Genomic DNA, 21535 nt, shown 5'->3' on the forward strand with positions numbered 1-21535 from the left:
AGTTCTTCATGTCGTTCCTGTCTGCAAAGCCCTGGATCTCATCAGCCTTGTTGCTCAACCAGGAATGGAATCCTGCATCTGCCGCAGCTTCAGCTGGATGGTGCTGCGTACGCTCTTCAGTATGTCTTTCTTTGACTGTGACTTGAGATCTTCAATATGGGCTTTGTAGGCTTGGCGTTTGTCTTCCAGCAGCTGCTTGATCTCAGTGCAGTTCTCATCAAACCAGTCTTTGTGCTTCCTGGCAGAAGGCCCCAGGCACTCCATGGCAGTGTTGTACACCGTCTCATGCAGTGCGCCCCATGCTGCCTCCACATTCTGGTTGTCCAGCACGGTGTACTCGAGGTGTTCCTCCAGGGTGTCAGCAAAGCTCTGCTTGATGTTGCCTAGCTCCAGCTTGTTGACATTCAGGCGTTTGGGTGCTTTCATGCCCTGAGGCCGTCTCTTGGGCTGGATGCGGAGGTTGAGTTTGGAGACAATAAGGTGGTGGTCTGTCCAGCACTCAGCGCCGCACATGGCCCTCGTGACTCGTACGTCCGACCTGTCCCTCTTCCTGACGATGACAAAGTCGATGAGATGCCAATGCCCAGAGCGAGGATGCATCCATGACGTCCTGTTACGGGTAGGGAGGCAGAAGACAGTGTTTGTGATAAGAAGGTGGTGCTCGGCACATGTCTGGAGAAGTAGTTGACCATTGCTGTTACAGTTACCAACCCCATGCTTCCCAATCACGCCTTCCCAGGAGGTGCTGTCACAGCCAACTCTCGCGTTAAAGTCACCAAGAATGATGAGCTTGTCTGCGTTGGGAACAGTGGTGATGACAGCGTTCAGGTCCTCATAGAACTTGTCCTTGATCTCATCCGGGTGGGCGCGTAGGCACTGACAATGGTGGTAAACTTCTTCCCGTTGCATAAAGAGAGTTTCATCGTCATCAGGCGATCGTTCACTCCTTTCGGGGGGCCAGCCAGCTTGCCAACGAGGGTTGTCTTCACTGCAAAGCCAACTCCAGCCTCACGTCTCTCCTCAGATCCGCGTTCAATCAAGTTTTTGATTTGTGTTTCTGGCCATGGATAACACCAATATATAAGGAATATTAAATCCAGTCCCAGATGTGTTTGTATTTTTCATAATGGAATGGCGAACACACCCAAACGCAGTCTTGATTAATTTTTTAACCTTTAAAACTGTTTTTGTGTTTGGGGTGGGTGGTGGTTAAAAAGTTCTCATTAGGCATGTTGGTCCTAAGTACCTCCAAAAAACAGGTTGATTTGCACAGCAAGCGACAACTGTCACTTCGCACTTGGGAGTGCTCATCGAGCCTGCTACCCGCTCTTGACCGCGAATCAGAGAGAAACCACTACTCAAGCAAGGAGAAATTACCAATTGCTTGACAGGGACTTTTTTTTTTTTTTTTTTTGCAAAAAGGAAAATGTCTCTCAATAAACAACTTGAGCATAACACGACAAGAAAAACAAACACAATGTTATGCGAAGAAATATTAAAAGTTTTTAAAATCTTGGGTCTGACCAAGATATATATATATATATATGTGTGTGTGTGTGTGTGTGTGTGTGTGTGTTCTGTCAGTTCCGACTCTCTTCATTCAACCCAATCCAGTTCCTGTTTTGCTCATAGATGTCAACACACATTGGCCTACCCTTTTATACATACATAGACCTATATATTATGTGGCCTATATAGGGTCTTTGGTTAACACCGAAGGCATTGAGCCACGCTGAATCTCACAACCACTCCCTTCAGGGTGTTTCTTCTTCTTCTTCTTCTTCTTTTATTCTGCTTCAGTTTCTTGACCGGATTCAATGTCCTGTATATCAAAGACTTGTAAAAGCAAAACTAGTTTGACGCAGATAGCCAAATCATCGTTACCAGCTTATTGTCCAACTATTTGCAACTGTTTCTGATCACTGTTGCCGCTCTCACGTAGTTTCACTCACTTGTTCACTTTTTCGACTCATACTTGTTAAGGTCTGATTTATCAGTATCATGCTTTCATATTATTGTCATCATTTTGATCATCATCGTTATTATCATTAGGTTGTTGTTGTTGTTATTTTCCATACCAAATCTAATTCTAAATTTGTAGTGCTGATTTCATTGCAGTTCTGCATATCGGACCTAAAATTGCTTCTGGTTTTTATTTGTTTGTTGTTGTTGTTTTTTGTTGTTGTTGTTGTTGTTTTGTTTTTTGTTTTTTTGTTTGTCTGTTTTTGTTTTGTTTTGTTTTTTTAATATTTTCGCTTTTCCTGTGTCAGTGACACACCGTGGCTAATAACTGTCATGTTCCAGTGTTTCCCCCTGACTCAAACACCAGATGAGTTTATAGGAATGAAGTCATTGTCATGTTAAGAGTTGCAGTATCAAATAATTTAGCCTTAAAACGGTTACATTTCTCCTTTTCTTTTAGCTGGTTTCAGATGAAAATTTATGTGTAGGTGAAGACATCGGTACGTGCAGACACCCAATTCACTGCATGCATCCGTCGATTCACCAAGGGAGATTACTTGTAAAATGCATCGAGACAGGAGTAACCTCCCTTCGACCATTTGTATCCACACGTGGTCACGGGTCTTGATGTGGTGTTGCGTGTATGGATTCGTCCCATAGCAGTGACACTTCCTTGAGAATCTTAAGCTGTAAAAAATAAGAATTTAAAAATAAAATAAAAATAGATTTAAAAAAAACACACACAAAAAACTACTGGATACTGTTGATGGCTTATCATCGGAAAAAAGAAACTAATCTGGTTTGTTGAACAAGAGAATCAGCAAACATCTTCCTCTTTCTACTTAAAATGACTTCAAAGCGTTGTACTCAGTCTGAGAGTCCTGGATTTGAATCCCGATCATGGCGGGCCTTGTGGGTTAATGGTGGAGATCAGACGAGTGTATGTATGTATGTATGTATGAATATATTGTTTGTTCCCCCTCTTTATACCTCTGTCTGGAAGCTGTCGTCACAGTGTGTGGTATGTGTGTGTGTGTGTGTGTGTGTGTGTAGCTCATTGCTGAGTGACAGAAGTTTCAACTGGGCCAACAGCAAAGTGAGAGCTGTATGATCCATGGTTTCTCCAGTTAACTCAGTACGGCCTGTCCTCTCTTCTCCTCTACACAGACCCCTCGGATGTCCAGTGGGTGTCTGAATGACCCAACCTTTAGCTTCCATCGTCAGAATTGTGGTATTCTTTGTCAACATTCACCTCTTCAGTATAAGAGCCTTCCGCTTGCAATATTTTGATGATGGTAATTGGGGTGAAACGCTGTTAACGTCGTCTCTTTCGCCGTTCGTATGGAAAGAGTTAAAAGGGAAAACATTTACAGGTTTATCTTTTGTGAAGGGTTATGACTCTCAAACCTGGAGGCAAGATTGCACTGGCTCTCAGTGCTGCAGCCTTGGGGGCTGTTTCGGCTTTTGGAACCATCTCAAAGCAAACTGTCATAAAACCCACAATGCCAAGAGAGTGGGGATGCAACTTGGGCAATACATTCTTCACTTTCATCAAATTCAAGCACAGCAAATTGGGATAGCAGTTGCCTCCTCTGCTATCCTGATGGTCTCAGTCAGACACAACTACCATAAAGGAATATATCTGTGTGTGTGTGTGTGTGCGTCAAATGTGTTTGCAAGATATGCTGTAATCCATGTCAGCATGGCGTTTGGAAACACAACATACCCAGCATGCACACCACCAAAAAATGGAGTTTGGTTGCCTACAAGGCAGGGTAAAAGTTGTCAAATACATAAAAGCTAACATTAGAGTTGCAGCCCTGAAGACAGTAACTGAACACGGGTCTGTCTGTGCATTTTCTACAATAACAGGGAGGTGGCCGGTGTGAGGAAGCTTGGGGCCTGGTTGTGGAAATATGTGAACAAAAATAACATACCTGGTGCAAATGATATATTTCCGCTGAAACAATTCCTGTTGTAGTTGTAACAGGATTGCCAGTGACTACCAATTCCTGTTCTTAACAGATCTATCCTTACCAATCTAAAAAGTCCTAGCTGTGCTTGACCAATAGGAACTGTAAGAATTATCAACAAGGTAAAGGAACAGAGACAACTGCTGTAAAAATGGAAAAATAAAAGAACAATTAAGAATTTTAAATCCTACAATTGTTTGATGGAATCACTGCAAGACATCTGTATTGCAGCTGAATGTTAGCTTATGTCAGATATCCTGGCAATGACTAAGGGCCAGCTACAAATCAATAATTTAGGTCCTCTTGTGCTGAACCACATGACTGATGAACCAGTCAAAGCACTCCAGTGGATTCTTCTGCTTCTTCTTCTTCGTACATGGGTTGCAACTCCCACATTCACTCGTATGTACACAAGTGGGCTTTTACATGCACAACCTTTTTTACTCCACCACATAGGCAGCCATACTGTTTTTGGGGGTGTGCATGCTGGGTATGTTCTTGGTTTCCATAACCCACTGAACGCTGACATGGATTACAGGATATTTAACATGTGTTTTTATCTTCTGCTTGCATGTACACATGAAGGGGGTTCTGGCACTAGCAGGCCTGGACATAAGTTGACCTGGGAGATCAGAAAAATCTCCACCCTTCGCCCACCAGGTGCTGTCACCGATATTCAAACCTGGGACCTTCAGATTGACAGTCCAACGCTTTAACCACTCAGTTATTGTGCCCATCTACTCCAGTGGATTCGATCAGTGTTTCACAAGAGTCTTTAGTTACCTGCCTGGATCTCTCCATAATTAGTCTACCACTAACAATGTCTGAATTTTTGGGGACATCCTGTCACCTTCTCTGATCTGTAGGCTCCAGATGAAGACCTGGTTTGTGGGTTTGCTTTAAAGAATGGTAGGTACTAGATGTTGTGTTTTTGTGTTTTCTTGATCTGCTGAATGCCAAAAATATATAGTAACATACTGTTGGATCTTGAATACACTTACTTTTGATTGCCAGATTACATTTGATTGCCTGCACTTGCACAACTACAAGATAAGCATGTGTGTCTGTGAAAGTAAAAACACTAGCTGACTGTTTAACCAAATGGTTCTCATTAACCCCAGTACATGAAACTCAAGTCTGATGCGCCAATCATTTGACAGCTGAACCATCATTTCCAGTCGTCATTCCCATGTGCTGACACACCCATACACCAAAAATGCATCTCCACCAAACACACACAAGCAAGTGCACAGACACACACACACACAGAGAATCAACATCACACATACTCTCTTCATCATAACTGACTAGTGAGTTTTATTTTCAAATTATTTGTATTTTCTTTTTTTTTTCTTCTTTTTTGTTTTTCATCTCTCTCTCCCTCACTCACTCACTCTCTTTCTTGACCCTCCCAAATCAGCTGGACGTCACTTAATTTATATATAAACAGCTAGAGCAGAAGGGCAGACTGCATCTCTGTTTCCAACAAGGAACAAGACCAGCCATGCCCTCACAACCATACCAGCATGATCTGAAGCACAGAACTGTGTAGTGTCTACAAATACAGCATCAAAATGTATTTCATCATTTTCTAACTCACTGAACAGAACTGCACAAAAAAACATCATAGCACCATTCACTTTACACATCAAACAGCCTACCTTGCCCCTGGTACCCTCTGCTTCTCCAAGCAGCTACCCAGTCTAGGAAATTTGGTGTATGGTTGCACAAAATATGGCAAACTGACAAGAACTGGGCGTTAATATCAGAACAGAGTCCTTTGCTAAAAGCTCCTGTTATAAATATAACAGCAGCTTTTAAATGAGACTTTACAGTCAAAATCATCACTCATGCTTGTGCGAGGAGAAAAAAAGGTTTTCTCTTCACTACAAAGCCCGTTTCATCTAATATTCACAGACAACAAGCAACCATTATCTCATATGAAATACTTTAAACAAAAATTTGGAAATGAGCAGAAATAAATGGATCCTTTCCAAATTCATTACATTTTTGGTTTTGGATATTATTTCATTCTTCTGGCATGATTTCCTTATTTTTCATTTCTATCAAAATTTTGCCTTTCTTTGTCAAAACCAGACAGCAGCAAAGAGGATGAAACCACTAAATGACAAATGCTACAGTGACTTAGAAGTTAAAAATCTTTTATGAACATAGGGATCCCTGTTTGGGACAATCTTGTTTTGTCTTTCAGTAGTTTCCTCATTAGTGTCACTGGGTAGGTATTGCATCTGTCATGTATCACTACGCAGGCAAAACAAAAAAAAGAGGACCCACAAATGAACCTCTGAGGTACACGACAGAGGGTATGGATGCATCCATCTTTCCCCATGTTTTCATTTGATGGGCATTAAAGTACTGATGTGAACAGCTTCACAACATATGCAAGCACACAAAGTCAAACACAGACTGGTTTTCTTTCATGGAACACACAAACCTGCACATATTCCTCTCACAATTGTACTTCTCATGAACCTTGAACTTTTTCTTTCACAACAGCTCAGACCAAAACGGCAGCTTCGCTTTCACAACATCTGCAAAAAAGTACTCTCCATATCACACATGGCGTAACAAATATATGTGTAATGTGTAGAAAATAAAAGTAAATAAATGTAATAGGTATTTTACAAAATTTAGAACAGTTTGAACTGAATGAGAACCAACAGATGTGCACTCATTTTCAGAAGTTATGTAATATCAGCACAACCACCATCCGATTTCAGTCACCAACCATCATCTTTTCCCCATTACTGACCTTTAGTATTTTCGTTAGTTTGTGGACCTTCCACACTTAATACAAACTGGAACTTAAAAGATGGGGGGGTAAATCTGCAGAATCAAAAACTAGATTACTGAAATACGCAGCCAAAACTTTTGTGTCATCACTTTCTCAATAGATGTCGATCAAACTATGCTTATTTCTTAAAAATAAAGGGGAAAGGAAATGTTATAAGAAAAAAGGTTAAAAGTTATATTTTTAAAATCCCCTCATGGTTAGAAAAAATAAGGGGGGCTGGGGAGGGCCTGCACAATGATAGTTCATCCCTTGGCAGGAAAGAAAGGCAAGAATATTCTAAATGAGGGGACGGGATGTGAAAGCAAGCTATCAACGATCACATCTTGTTTCTGTTTGTTTTTCATGATAGTCAACTAATTAAATTTTGCGCTCCTCCCTCCCAACACCTTTTTGACAAATTTCTTTACTCTCAATCAAAACAAATGGAAGCAACACATACCCCTAGGATGCTGATTTCACTCACAACTCAGCATGTGACCCCAACTGTTCCTGCACAGCCTGAGTGAGCTTCCCAAGCTGACAAAGTGAGAGTAATAAAATACTGTAACATCAAAACCATAGCATGGTAGAGTATGCTAATCTCACAGTGTCATTGCTATTATTGAAACTGTAGCCAGCTGGCCAGTAGATAATTACTTCATTCACTAAATGAAAACATGTCAATGTAATTTTCACAAGAGGGTTTTGGCCATGTGCATGACCTGTGAGTACCATATGCATGTATTCCTACCCTGAAAGTATATTTTTAGGAATAACGTCAATAAAAATCAGGACAACAGCAACAAGCATGTCTTCACATTTGCCAGCCAATCATACACTTCCAGATTTCTACCTTCTCCTTGAATGATGGTTCTCATTTCTGCTGTACATTTTCTCCCATGCATTACCTTCCTTCATGTCTTTCACTCATATCTACTTAATTGTAGAAAAAAAACACATCTAAACCATTGTGATCTGTACTCATTTTCAACAGTTCTAAACATTAACTGCTACTACTTTTTTGGTCTCACTATCTTCAAGCTCAATAATAAAATAAAATAATAAAATAAATAAAATAATAATAATAATAAATTCAATTTTCTTTTTCATAATAAATCCCAACACTGGCAAATAATAAAAAAAAAAAATTATTAAAAAAAAAAAAAAAAAAAATTCAGAAACACTCTTTCCAGTTTCTACAACAAAGATGATAGCAGGTATTACGAGTATGTCTATTTCACCCAATTGTTAGAGTAGAGCAGGTTCTTTTTTTTTTTTTTTATTCTTTCCTCTCTGTGGGACAGTGTGCAGTCATATATCCTTGTGAGTTGTGTGGCAGTGTCCTGATGAGTTATGTGGAAGACTGCATACAAATGCAAGCATGTTTTAACACATACATTTCAGACTGCTCAGGTCTTACCAAGCCCTTCTTTGTTCAGAACATGTTTTTTCATGAAAATTATATGAGCAGATCTCGCAGCATGAATTCACGCACTAAATGTGAAAAAAATGAAAGCAAGTGTGACAAGCCATTAAGCTCTTCCAGTCAGTAAATGGACCCTTCTCCACAATGTTGACACTCAAAGCATCGACTGCAGTAAACTTCAAAGAGCTTTCCCAGTCTGAGATAGTTTTCCAGTCCCGCAAGTGTGGTAAGCATTACTGCAGTCACCAATTAACATACCTGTGTAATTTCTCATAAGCAATCCATACAGCAAACACATTACCAGAAAGACACAACACATCAAATGCCAGTGAGCATAAAACTACTTCCATGAAATCTCATATAATACTACCCAACTCAACAAAAAGAACACACAAACAGAACCTGTTCAAGAAATTGAAACCTGCTCAGTCAATATGCCCAGCACCAATGACAATCAACTGTTTCTTTAATTCCAATGGCATTTTCCATGATTTCTGAGACTTCCAACATGTTCAGTACGATACCAACAGACCATTCATTCAAGAAATTTAAAACCTGTGTTCTTAGCCCTTGCAATGAGGTAGACAGAGACATGCATGTTTTATTAATCAATGTGGGAGGATCTCTCGTTTGGACAGTTCTCAAACAAAAATTACACTCAAATAATCAACATTAAAAACCTATGGACTATAATATATATTATTTATATATATTTATATTAATAAATCATTTACCATTCACCTCACTTTGGTGGTGAGAAAGAGTGCTTTCTCAAACCAGCCATGATTAGTTCACAAAAATATGGAAACCCTGTGGACTATACTGTTATATTCTGGGCTTTTACTTAGTAAATGACCAAAACAGAGGGGGTAAAAAAAAAAGTCTATTATATAATAGACTTGTCATTCAGCTTGCCCTGAGTCAATCCAGAGATGTTTGAACAATATGTACAGCCAATTGTCTGAAAGATTCCTCGGAAAGCAAAATTTAGGTCTTGTCACTGCAGGCAAACTAAAAAGAAATCATAATATTAATATAAATTCTAATTTAAAAAGCAACAACAAAAAACAAGGTAAACAGATTAGCAGCAGATTAAAATTCACTTCCCCTAAATCCTATGTTTCTTCTTCTCTTTCATCTCTTTTAATAAGATATAATATACCAAACAATTCAATAAAAACTTTTTTTTTAATAATGAAAAAAGAAAACAAAATAAAAACACTGCTCACCTGAAAACAAGTTTTTTTCCCTAACCACTTAACTTTGCCAAAAGACTTAAACGCTTAATCGTTATCAGGTTAAGTTTGTCATAAATTGATAAAAGATTAACTTGTCCTTTAAATGAATCCCAAGTTTAATTGACAATAATCAAACGGTTTCCAATGTAGCAAGGGGAGCCTGCAGCTGCCATGCCATTTTAAAGCTTGTTGTCAGAGAAAGTGGGAGCTTCTATTTGTCTGATGAAGCAAAGACTGTGGTAAAAAAATTTTAGACGGTGTTTCTACAGATCAATGTACAAGAACCAAATCAAAATGACAACAAATTTCCTCTGCGAAGGAACAACAGAGACATTAAAACTGATTCTCCCAACAACACTTCTAGCCATTAAAGTAAGCTTCAAAGTCTTTTCCATGATATAAAAACTTAAAAAAGAATTTCATGTCTGATGAGATTTAGCTTCCCTCTGAAACGATATTAAAAATGGTTCCTGAAAATCAAATCTCAGTCTACTTGAAACCTCATACCAATCTACCCCACCTGATTTAAGAGTATATGAAACTAACTTTGCAGAGAATTCATTCTTTGTGAACCCTGTTCCACTTTTCAGTTTTCTTAATAACCAAACATTTTACAATAAGTCAAAATACAACCATCCTTTAGCTACCTTCAAAAATAAGCCTTTTCCAGACCAATCTTGTTTTAAATTCTGATTTTTTCCCATTTATTTGGTAGAATTTACCAGCACTGCATTCAATAGTCACACATGCACACGCACATTAATTTAGACCCATTCTAAATGCTCAGGTAGACAGGCACACATTAAAAATGTACAAGTAGACATGACACATCTGATTCCACAATGGATAAATTGTTTAGAACTAGGGGAGCTTTTTTTTTTCCTAATTAATCACACAATTCACTTCTAACTGTTGACTGGTCAATCCACAGATTGTGAATTTTATTTTCTCCATACATTGAGTATTAACTTTTTGTAACTGATACTGAAGATTCAAATACATGGTCAGTGACCTTCATACTACTGGAAAACAAATCATAGGAAAATGATAATTTAGGTTACTCAACCTAACTGACAGTTGGGAAACACCTATTCATCACTTTTGCCATCAAAACTGCCATGCATATGCCTGTGTAAATATGATTACATGCATACAATTGCACAAAGGCATGCAACTGCATATTTTCTCTACAAATTACTTTCATTTATATATCAGCTCCCTTCCCCACAACCAAACAAATGTTAAAAAATAAACATTTATTCTAACAAATTCCTGCACACTGATATGCTAACCACAACATGCACTCACACTGTTTTTACAAGAAAATTTATCAAAGAGCGAGAACAATAAAACATTGTATAAATAAATTAAAAGAATAATAAAATAACACTGGACAAACATTTTCATAGATGAATATTCATTAACAAGCATTTTACATTTAGTACTGTTCAGATGATCAGCTGCAATTGACCAATTTTTAAGTTTTAAAGCTTATCACCGCAACGTGCAAGTAGATGAAATATCGATCTTCTCTCTACATAAAGTACATTGTATTATGAACATATATCAGCAATTCCACTATAGGGAGTTTCAAGTTAACAAACACAGACCGATAGAACAAAAAAAAAAAAAAAAAGTCGGTTTGCTTTCTTGTTTTCAGAGAGGAGGGAAGAGTGTGATGACACAACGCATAAATTCTCAAAGGGCAACAACCATGGTTATTAGCACTGTCAGTGGCTAATGCATGAACAATGGGCCACAATCAGCAACAATAGCAGCATACAAGGCAGAAGTCTGTTGTCTCTACAGACTTCAGAGCTTAGGTATGCCCTATTCAATAGATGTCTTGTCCGTCATGTACCAGAGAGTATAAACACTCTCGTACTCATATAGTTCCATGTGGAAACACATAAGGCAAGCACGCGCGCACACTCACTCACACACACCACACATTCTTCTTGACACATGCACTCCTTTTCATATCAATTCACAAACCACCTTTGTCTTTAGTACAGCATTTTCAAGTGGTTAAGGAAGAAAAAAAAGGGAAAAAAAGATGACGGCAGTGATTGGTTTTGATTCAGGACTGAATACAGCACAAGATGTTGAAACCTCCCCTTCAGATGCCAGCATCCACTTCCAAGCAGCCACATTGCTGGCTGCCTCTGAACAAATAGCCCTGGCGGTACTCAAAGGGCCTGACCCTGGCTTCCAGGAAGATCTCCCACGGCCTGGAGGAAGTTTGAGGATCGAAAACCAGCTTCCACTTAGCTATAGCAGCATGGAAAGAAAATCCTCTTTCCCTGTAGAGGAGCTGTGATGTCTCCACGGCGCATGGAGGAACTCTTCCTTGCACAAGGAAGTGCTGTGATGCCTGCGGGCTGTCTCCGGCCAGCGCCTTCTGCTGATGAATGATGGCATGCACCAGATGGTACTGCAGCTCCTGATAGGAACAGACTTGGCTCCTAATCGAAGCATCCCAGGCACTGTGTTGACCTTGACTTATTTTGTGTGTTCTTTCATACCCCCACAGCCACCCGAGCAACACAGGAGGGGTGGGGGGAGGGTTTGTGGGCGTGGGGGGGTGGGGGGTTCTACAGCACGCTGCTAAAACTCAATTATTTTCACAATTCTAAATGCATGTTACGTTCAATCCACTTTCTGCAGGCGAGCAACAATCTTTCCATCCCACATTGGCACCACTACATTGTCATCCTTGATCTCTTCGAACACAGCACCCTCGCCAAACTCATCACTGTCCCGCTTGAAGAAATACCTGCAACACAACGCAACAAAATATATCAATAAAAATTTGCATGATCGGATGCACATGTTAAATTCTTATCACAAATTCAACAAACTGACGCTTCTTTCAGTACTTTCCTTCAAGCGTTCTGGACAGTGAACAGCTCTTCTTACAAAATATCAATATCCTGCACTAATCTCGAATGTTTAAGCATTATTTCAACAGACTTTATTCCCCAATCACACCCCAAACCACACTTGTTTTCACTTGCAATTGTCATTTGGAGTGTGGTAAAAGAGGAGACAAGAAAATACATTGTAACCTCTGAACATGAGTGCTAGGATAATTTGGGTGTCAGAGAACACACACACACACACATACACAAGCACACACACACTCACACAGGGATCATTACAAGCAATAACAACAACAAAAATAAAAAGAAGAGAAAGCAACAGAAACACAGAGGTGCTGCTGTAGACTGACTTGAAATTCCCCCTCTTGGTGTTGAGATGCCTGATCTGTTCCAGCGTGATGCTGCGGCCAGGCAGAGTGAAGCGGTAAGGAATGGGCTCCTGCTCATAGTACATCCCCACCACCACGCTGTCACCCTGCGAACTGCCACCCGATGGTCGTGAAGGTCTTTGGGGGTTACTGCAAAAATAGAAATATCCTCATACATGTATATATACATATGCCCGTGTATGCGTGAGAAATCATCAAGGAATGCATGTATGTGCGTGTGTGTTTGTATTTACACCTACTTCACAAAAGACAGGGGACAGCAGAGAACTCCCCTCCTCCCCAACTCCCACTTTCTCTCTGCTCATCTACTCCTTTTCTTTGACCACCATCTTCTCAAAACATACGCAAACACATGAGCTTTAACCCAAGTGTGAAGGGGGAAAAAAAACAAGAAAAGCAGAGCTCTGTGAAACATAAAAGCTGAACTTACTCAGGTGCAACAGCAGAAGAGTCCAGATCACTAGGCACCGTGCGCACAGAAGGCATATGCGATGGAGGAAGCATGCCCGCACCAGGCACAATACGAACTTTTTCTTTTGAAGGCACTCCAGCGAAAGACCTGAAACAGGAGCATTTGGTCAGTGGTGACAGCTGTCTGGATTTCTTTCAGTAACAGTTCAGATGACATGACAAGGACCAAATGTGTGTGTGTGTGTGTGTGTGTGTGTGTGTGTCTAAAAGAGAGAAAGAGAGAGAGAGACTCATATGTATCTAGATATATTCCTGTTTTTATGCCCCAACAAAGAAACCATCCACCAGCAGACAAGTCAAATACAGACACAGACAATGTTTGAATATTGTCTCCATCACAGTCTGAAAGCATGAACTACTTTTTTCCAGTGAATACCAGATTTCACCAATAATGATCTTTGCAGAAGTGCCAAACCACCCTTCAACGCGACCTCACCATCACACAAACACTGACACACTCCTCACACAACAAAACCACCACGTACTTGGATTTGACCGGTCCTGAAGCGCGCGACTCCTCCAGGCGCCGTTTGGCTTCCTCCAGCTGAGTGGTAGGGTTGGGCGGGGTGGGCAGGGGCATGTTGGAGTCCTGGGCAAAGGGCTGGCTCGGCAAGGTGCCACCGGTCATGCCCCATGACAGCAGGCCACTGCGCTCCATGGAAGCTGACCGACTAGACATATGGTTACCCGTTTTGCTCTTGGAGCTGAAAAAACAAATGAAAAAGGAAAATGAAAAACAATGTTATGATTTCAGCACAGAAACTGTGTTTTTTAGCCCTTGGGATTTCAACTCTCACTGTTAAATACTTCACCCTTTTGCTTGACAATAAGTAGTTGCATTCATGTTTAGACAGGCAATAGAGGCAATAACCAATCTTAAAAAATAATAATAAAATAAGAAATTAAAAAAGAAAAAGAAGTTTTGAGCAAAAGTAATTTGTATTACTCCAAGGTAAGTGAACTGATTCCTTGACATGAGTCACAACCTATCATCCAAATAATCTGCCTCAAAACAATTCAGAACACAAATCTTATTAAAAATCTTCAAAAACTCATAACTTGAGATGATGCAACAGGTCATCTGCTCTCACACAGAATAAAAGACCACCCACCTCTGTTTGTGTGTTTGTGAGGTAGAAGCAGAGGCATGACGGTGGGAGCGCTTGGTAGAGGAGCTTCGGTCGGTGTCCACAGAGCCTGACCCTGTGTCGCCCGTGATGGTCTCACTCTGCATCATCCACTTCATGACCCTGAAACCATGGCAACAACTTGTTCCATCACTCTAGCACTTCAGCAACAGTTGGCAGGGTTACATAGTGTGTCTACATCTCTGCAGCAACTTTCAACACTCAGTATAATATAGACTGAAACCAAAGACATAAGAGTATACCAACCTAATTCTGGATCCTCAAATATGGAGCTCTAAAGGCCTACTGGATATACGAATCTAATTAATCAACTTCAAATATAAAGCTGTAAAGATGTATTCGATCACTATTACACACACACACACACACAATCTCTTTGCTTTATTTTCTTTGCTTTTTTATAACTCGACATACTATACAAATTTAGCTTGAAACAACACAGCCACATACCCCTTTTTCTAATTTCAACCACCCTTAACCTCACCAAAATAAACAGATCACGTACTTTTCACTGGAAGGATTGTTCCAGTTAGGCACAACATGCGATGAATCCGTTTCATACACCATGCTGATCCCACTGTCAATGTTACTGCTCGCGTCTGAGCTTTTGCGCACCACACACTTTTTGGTACTAGTCCTTCCACGGCTGTGCTCAAACCCAGATGGTTCACGCCAGAACACAGTCCCTTGCTGCGCCTCGATCTCCAGCCGCTGCTTGTTGCCGATGTCACGCGAATGGTGATGGTGGTGGTGGTGGTGGATATGCCGATGGGTCTCCCCTCTCATCACCATCCCCTTGTCCTCACCCATACCGCTGTCGTAGGACTTGGACAGGGACGGGTCCTTCTTGCTACGATGGTGCGAGCGAGGGAAGCTGATGTTGGCCATGGTGGACGCGGCTGCAGCCTCCGCTGCCACACTGGCTGACAGCTGAACCTGCTTGGTCTTAGGCCGCGGCGTGGCAATCCGGTCGGGGGACTTGGTGAGTGGGGACTGGCGCCCTGGGGAACGACTGGGCGTGTGCTGAGAGCTGGACCAGATGCGGGAGCAGTGGTGGTCCAGGATGCTCTCAGCGTTCTCCTCTTCCAGGCCCGACTGGGACATGAGGGGAATGAAGGCAGCTGTGGTGTTCTTGGCGAAAGACTTGTTGGCCACTTCTTCCTCTGCCATTTCACCCTGACCACAAAAGCAAACAACTCAATGTCAACACACTGAGCATATCTCTGTTTCTTTTCTTTTTTAAGTATCACCTTCTTTAGCTCTCACTCTAAGTTAAATGCAACACAAACATGAAACAGAATTTGTTAATTATACATTAGTTGTTTGCAACACAAACAATTGTTAATTATATCACTAAATAAATGAATTAATTCTAAAACCATAATGAAATTCATAGCTTGAATGTTTCAACAAAGGACAACTATCTTTTCAAGATCAAACAGTATGAGTGTGAGAGAAACAGAAAAAGACTATGGTTCAAAATAAAACCGTAACTGTCATGAAGCACAGAGAGAGCGAGAGAGAGAGAGAGAGAGCACGTGTGTGCGTCTGTGTGTGTGTGTGTGTGTGCGCGCGCACGCTTACATTGCATGTGAGTGTACCTTCATCAGCTAATGAATCATAAAGTATTTCAAGCAATTACTGCTTCAAGTGCTTGTTCAAAAACAAAAACAAAAAACTCAAACAAATGAAAAAAAGAAACATCAGAAAACAAGCCAAATGAATAAAGCATCATTATTTCATTTTCAATGAACAGCAAGAAACACAAGTTTTGTGCTGCTGGCAATGAGATTATTTCCCTTTGATCTGAGCCATGGAACCCCACTTCAAACAAATATCAACTTTCCAGTACATCAAAAGATCTCATCATCAAAGCGCCTTGTTAAATTACAATTTATGTCAGATTTCAAGGCAAAGTGTCATTCTCTGATAGAGCATCATTGTTCTATGTCTGATCAACACAGAGATGAGAAAAAGAAAGAAAAAAAACTCTCAAAAGATATGTTGTATGCTACATCTGTGAGTCAGAGACAATAAAAACGAGGTTTAAAGGAAACAAAATAGAATCATTTGCCTATGCACACACACACAAAAGAGCCAACCAGACAAAGAAAGATGAAAAGGAGAAACACATATGGGATGGAATGGAAAACATTTAAAGATCAGAAGCAACAAATAACAAAGCACACAAACACAAGCCAACAACAAACAACACACAAATATCCTAAAGCTGCAAATATGATAGAATACCCTCTTTGAAAAGATCCGTTTGGCTTTACAAGTTAACTTAACCAGAACCAACTAAAATAACACAAACCCAAAACAAACAGTTTAACACTGTATTGCTTTCTTTGTTTTTGAAAAAAGAGCTTTTTCAATCCCCCCCACTCATGTTACTCCCCGAAAGCCACCCTCCCCTCCTCCACCTCTCTCTCTCACACACACACACACACACACACACACACACACACACACACACACACACAGGTAATGCCATTAACAAGAAAATGAAATGGTGCACTACAAAACGAAATGGTGCACTGTTGTATTTAGTACAGACAACAGTGGATCCTTCCCCCACCCCCATCCCCACCACCCCAACAACCCTCAATTTTATACACACTGCACTTCATTTCTGCCACACAACATAGTACACCAGAGCAATACAACTCAATGCAAAACATACCAGAATATCACACAGCACAACCTTTACACTTAGTTCCAAACTTAACAGTGAACAACAAAAGTTAAGATGATGACCTGATTCAGGATCCTCAGCTTCTCCTGGACTTTAGCCACTGCCTCTCTCTCTTCTACCTCTTTGTTCAGCTTCTCCATTAGCAACTGAGCAAACCTCGCAGGGTCCGTCTCTGCAACATTGCGGTCCTTGGGGGCACGCTCAGTTCGCTGTGGTAGAAATAGAGGGAGGAGCACGCCGTTTTAAAAATTTCACAATGACTGATTAATTTAAAACAATCAAATTAACAGCAAAATACACAAAATACACACTTTCCTTTCCCAAAGACTGAAGTTACGTAGCACTGTCACATTCACCTTCCTCTTTTCACACCCAAAAAGAGACACAGACACAGACACAGACACACACAGAGGTTTATTTCCCAAAGGCTGTTGTAAGTTTATGAATCGAGCTAAAATTATGTGAACTGTAGGGTCATCCATGCTTCATCTTAACAGAATGTTATATCAATACTAGTGACAGCACTGCAGGGTTTAATTCCGACATTAAAATCTAAATAGTTCTGTTCAACAGTTCATACAAAAATCATAAACCTAAAGAGGCTTAAATATATAATTAAAAATTATCATATTCACACATTCAAACACACACACTGTGATAGGCACATGTACATGTATGCATGTCATGCACACTTACAACAGCCATACACGTACACAGGTAATGGAGCCTTCCAAAATTACTCTCAACAAAAAAACAGTAATGAACAACTGGCAATCAACATACAGGAATGATTTGCGTGTTAAGACCCGTTCGGTATTCCCTGTTCTGGAGGGCATTGGTTTTCATTGCCTTTCTAATCCGCTTCCGGTTGTGTGTCATGTTGCCATCCCTGAAACAAATGCCATACTTTCAAAAACAAAATTTTAATTCTAAAAAGTGAGGCATTGCTTCCAAGTAGTTCATGACATGAAATACATGTTTTTCAACAAATCCAACAGTAATTTTTTACACTTACAAAACAGATCTAAGAAGGGGGGTAGGGGGCGGGGAGGAAAGGGAGTGGGGGATGGGGGGGGGGGGGGGTAGGAAGGAAAGGGCACTGCAAACTGGGGATTCCCCTTTGAATGAAAAATATTTTGAATAACACCATGCTGTGGCCTTGAAAGTGATCCTGACCTTGACAGGAGCTCAGCTGATTGGTTAGAATGTTGTGCTTCTGTACTCCAGATCTATTAGTTCCACAGGTCAAATCTGAGGAATCCTGGTGGCTTAATTAAGGATTGAAATTTTTCAAATCTCTCAGATCAACATGTGCAGACATGCTTGTGTCTTAACCCCTTCATATCCAAAGTAGTAACTTATCTATATGGATAGATATATATATTATATGTCTGTGCAAAAGATCAAATATATAAACAATGGTGGGATCATATAATCTGTGACATTTGATGCGTTTTCCATGGAGTACATGGGGATATATATTATATACCCAGCATGTACTGACATGTGATTGCCTAAAAGTAGGAGTAGAATTTAGAAAGTCACTTGTAATTTTCTGTTAAACTCCATTCAAAGTTTGAAACAAGTGAACTTGACAGACAATAAGACAGACATAAACTTGGGAATTAAAGCCCACAAACTAAGGTAGAAATCTCTGAACACCAGTGTTCTAACCACAAATTTATCGTAGGCTGGATGCATGCAAAACACCTTATGCTTCGAAATCCAAGCATTTTTCCTCTCTCCATTGTTGGTTAATCTTGTGGCCTTTACCTGGATCACTGACCAGGACTTTTCAAAACATTCTTGTATTTTGTTCATATAATAACCTATCACTTGAGTGTGACTTAAGTAAAATGAAGACTGGAGTGGATGTAAGACCCGAGCTATTTTTCACTGCACCTTCAACAAGTTTTCAAGCTGTTCTCAATATCATGATATGGCACATACGAGTGCATTTCTCTAGGGATCATTCTCTCACCAGATGTGGTGTGTGTGTGTGTGTGTGTGTGTGTGTGTGTGTGTGTGTGTGTGTGTGTGTGTGTGGTTACATGTATGCATGCACAATTGTTTCCATGACAAAAAACAAATGGCATACATCATTGCACTGCAGGTTTTTGTAATAACGAATTATGGTGGATATCAACGACAAAAAACAATTCAGCCATGGGTGTATGTGCACACACAACAAAACACACATACACACACAACCTGGATCAGGGTGGTTGCATATGTATTACAAAGATCACTCTATAAGCTGAGCACACACATGCATAAACATACATACATACATGTACCAATGCTAGCACCATCCCGATTCTGAATGGGAGTCGGAAATGTGAGACAGGGTGCAGGGGAGGTGGAACTCTCATATGACACGAACTATTGTATTGCTCATTTACTGTCATGCGAGTAAAGTTCCTTTGAATGGAATTTCCTTGCTCACACTTTTGAGCCAAGTTCAAGTTGATAAGACACTGACACAATGTCAGGTGTAGTCCACAATGCTAACATTGAAAAAAAAAATTCACCCCAGGACAACACACCATGTCCTGGGGCAACTATAAGAGTGGGAAAAGGGAAGTGTTTTCCTCAAATAAAATCTGCTACACACCATAAAACTGGTGGAGTCAGAACCCGTATACACAGCCGAGATTTCCAGATAACTTAATAGTACAGAAAAGCAAAGCCTTCCTCCCTCTCCTATCCCCTTCTTCCCCCACCCACACACACCATTCCTCAGTCACTCAGATACAAAAGAGTCCGACAGAGACCTGTTCCCCACGAAGCATGTGAAAGCTTCAAATGGCACGAACTCTGCCATCAAAGAGAGATTCTGGGTTGGAAGCCTTCCCAACTGCTGGGCCTACCCAAGCTCTGCCACCAGGCCTGGCAGCAGCACACACCGGCCACAGACAGGGAGAGAGCTCTTTCTCACCACCACCCCTACCAACCCACCCATTCATTCTCCAGACTCTCTCTCTCTCTCTCTCTCCCTCTCTCTCCCTCTGCCGTCCTAGTCTCTGGCACGCACACACACACACACACACATACACACACACACACCAGGCACCGAGAGCGGGCCGTGGGGGGAAAGCAAGCAAACGCTCGAGCCCGGCAGATCAAAGGCGACCGTCAGTCATTAGATAAAAAGCGGCACCAACTGTAAGTGCTTGACGTTTTCTATGAAGGCTGCACAAACTGCTTCATGGCGGTAGTGGGGGCCCTTTGATGTGCCGAGCTCTGATCAGCCCCTGCGCGCTTCAAAGGCGGCCCGATCAGAGAGACGGCCGCCTCATAATGGCCTTCCACTACACGCTTGGCCCTTTTTACAGCTGCCACAATGACAGCTAGCTCCACGACTAAACCTTTGCAACGACGGAGGATGCACACACACAAACACGCGCGCGCGCACACACATACGCTACACCAAACCACCACCACTGCTACTGCCTCCAATAGAGAAGTTCTTGCAAAACCGTAACAAGAATTAACACGTGCTCTGATTCTTGTGGTAATATGTATGCATGTAAGTACACGCACAAACGTGTGCGCGCATACACACACACACACACACACACATATATATATATACATATACTTATGTACACCTTTTACCCCCAACCCTTCTAAAGCGTGTGTGGCAAAAGGCAGATGTTTTCCCCTCTTCTGTTTTGTATTCCTGTTATGGCTGAACTTATTTATGACTTTTGTCTTCTCCACAACAAAACTTTTCTTCCCCCCCAAAAAAGTTTAAAACTCAAGGTTTCCCTGCACGCACCCCACCACCAATCTTTTACTCCAAAGCTATTTCACAAAAAAGAGCAGAACAGAAAAGAGTAAGATCTGCTCTTGTTGAAAAGTTTTCCTTTCTTCCCTTTGAACTCACCAGTTCAAATGTAGAACATCTAAAGGGTCTTCTAGAGGAACTTCTAATCCAAAAAGAAACATAAAAGGTAAAGGTACACAAAGATGAAAAAGAAAAAAAGATGGAAATAAGGACAACTACAAAAACATTCTTAAAAATGTCATCGATTTTTACTGTTCTTCCCTCTGCCTCCAGATTTTTTTTCCGACTCCTCTCCCTCATCTTCTACATGCTCTCTCTCAGGAAAGATACGGAAAGAATAAGATCTGCTCTCAGAGAAAAGTTTTCCTTTCTTCTCTCACTGTCACTCAGAAATTTCAACTCACAGCAATGGAAACCCTGACAGTGATAGAAACTGATACTATCTCAAGAGGGAATTTTCTCTGGGCGTATCTTATCCTATGAAACAGTAGACATTTGACACCATTACCAGACTGTACTTTTTTTTTCTTCTTCTTTTTTTGACTAAGTATCATGTCAATCTGTCAACAGGATGTTTTATTTGAACATATTGTTCTGTCTTATAAAACAGCAGACACTTTTTCATCATGGTTAAGCCGACATAAACAAAAGCATGTTCTTGTTTTTAAAACATGAAAAAAAAGTTTTAACTATAACTAAAAAACATACTAACAGAGCTGAATAAAAAACATTCTACACACACACCACCTGCCACACTCATCTGT

At 40.7% G+C, this 21535-nt stretch overlaps 1 protein-coding gene across 6 annotated transcripts in view; it reads right to left on the reverse strand.

Annotated features, from left to right (window-relative positions):
- Window positions 1-5226: 5226 nt before the first annotated feature.
- The window catches only part of LOC143289011 (axin-1-like), a 36217-nt gene continuing 19908 nt past the window's right edge, over window positions 5227-21535 (reverse strand). For all 6 annotated transcript variants that reach the window (XM_076597795.1, XM_076597804.1, XM_076597786.1 and 3 more), the window contains exons 4-11: window positions 17765-17870; window positions 17044-17190; window positions 14789-15459; window positions 14248-14385; window positions 13621-13839; window positions 13095-13223; window positions 12626-12793; window positions 5227-12169 (exon numbers count right to left, since the gene is read on the reverse strand). In XM_076597795.1, coding sequence (XP_076453910.1) covers window positions 12043-12169; window positions 12626-12793; window positions 13095-13223; window positions 13621-13839; window positions 14248-14385; window positions 14789-15459; window positions 17044-17190; window positions 17765-17870 — 1705 coding nt within the window. In that variant the 3' untranslated portion in view covers window positions 5227-12042. The remainder of the gene's footprint in view (window positions 12170-12625; window positions 12794-13094; window positions 13224-13620; window positions 13840-14247; window positions 14386-14788; window positions 15460-17043; window positions 17191-17764; window positions 17871-21535) is intronic.

The sequence above is a fragment of the Babylonia areolata genome, chromosome 1 (genome assembly GCF_041734735.1).
Source record: "Babylonia areolata isolate BAREFJ2019XMU chromosome 1, ASM4173473v1, whole genome shotgun sequence".
NCBI lineage: Eukaryota > Metazoa > Mollusca > Gastropoda > Neogastropoda > Buccinidae > Babylonia > Babylonia areolata.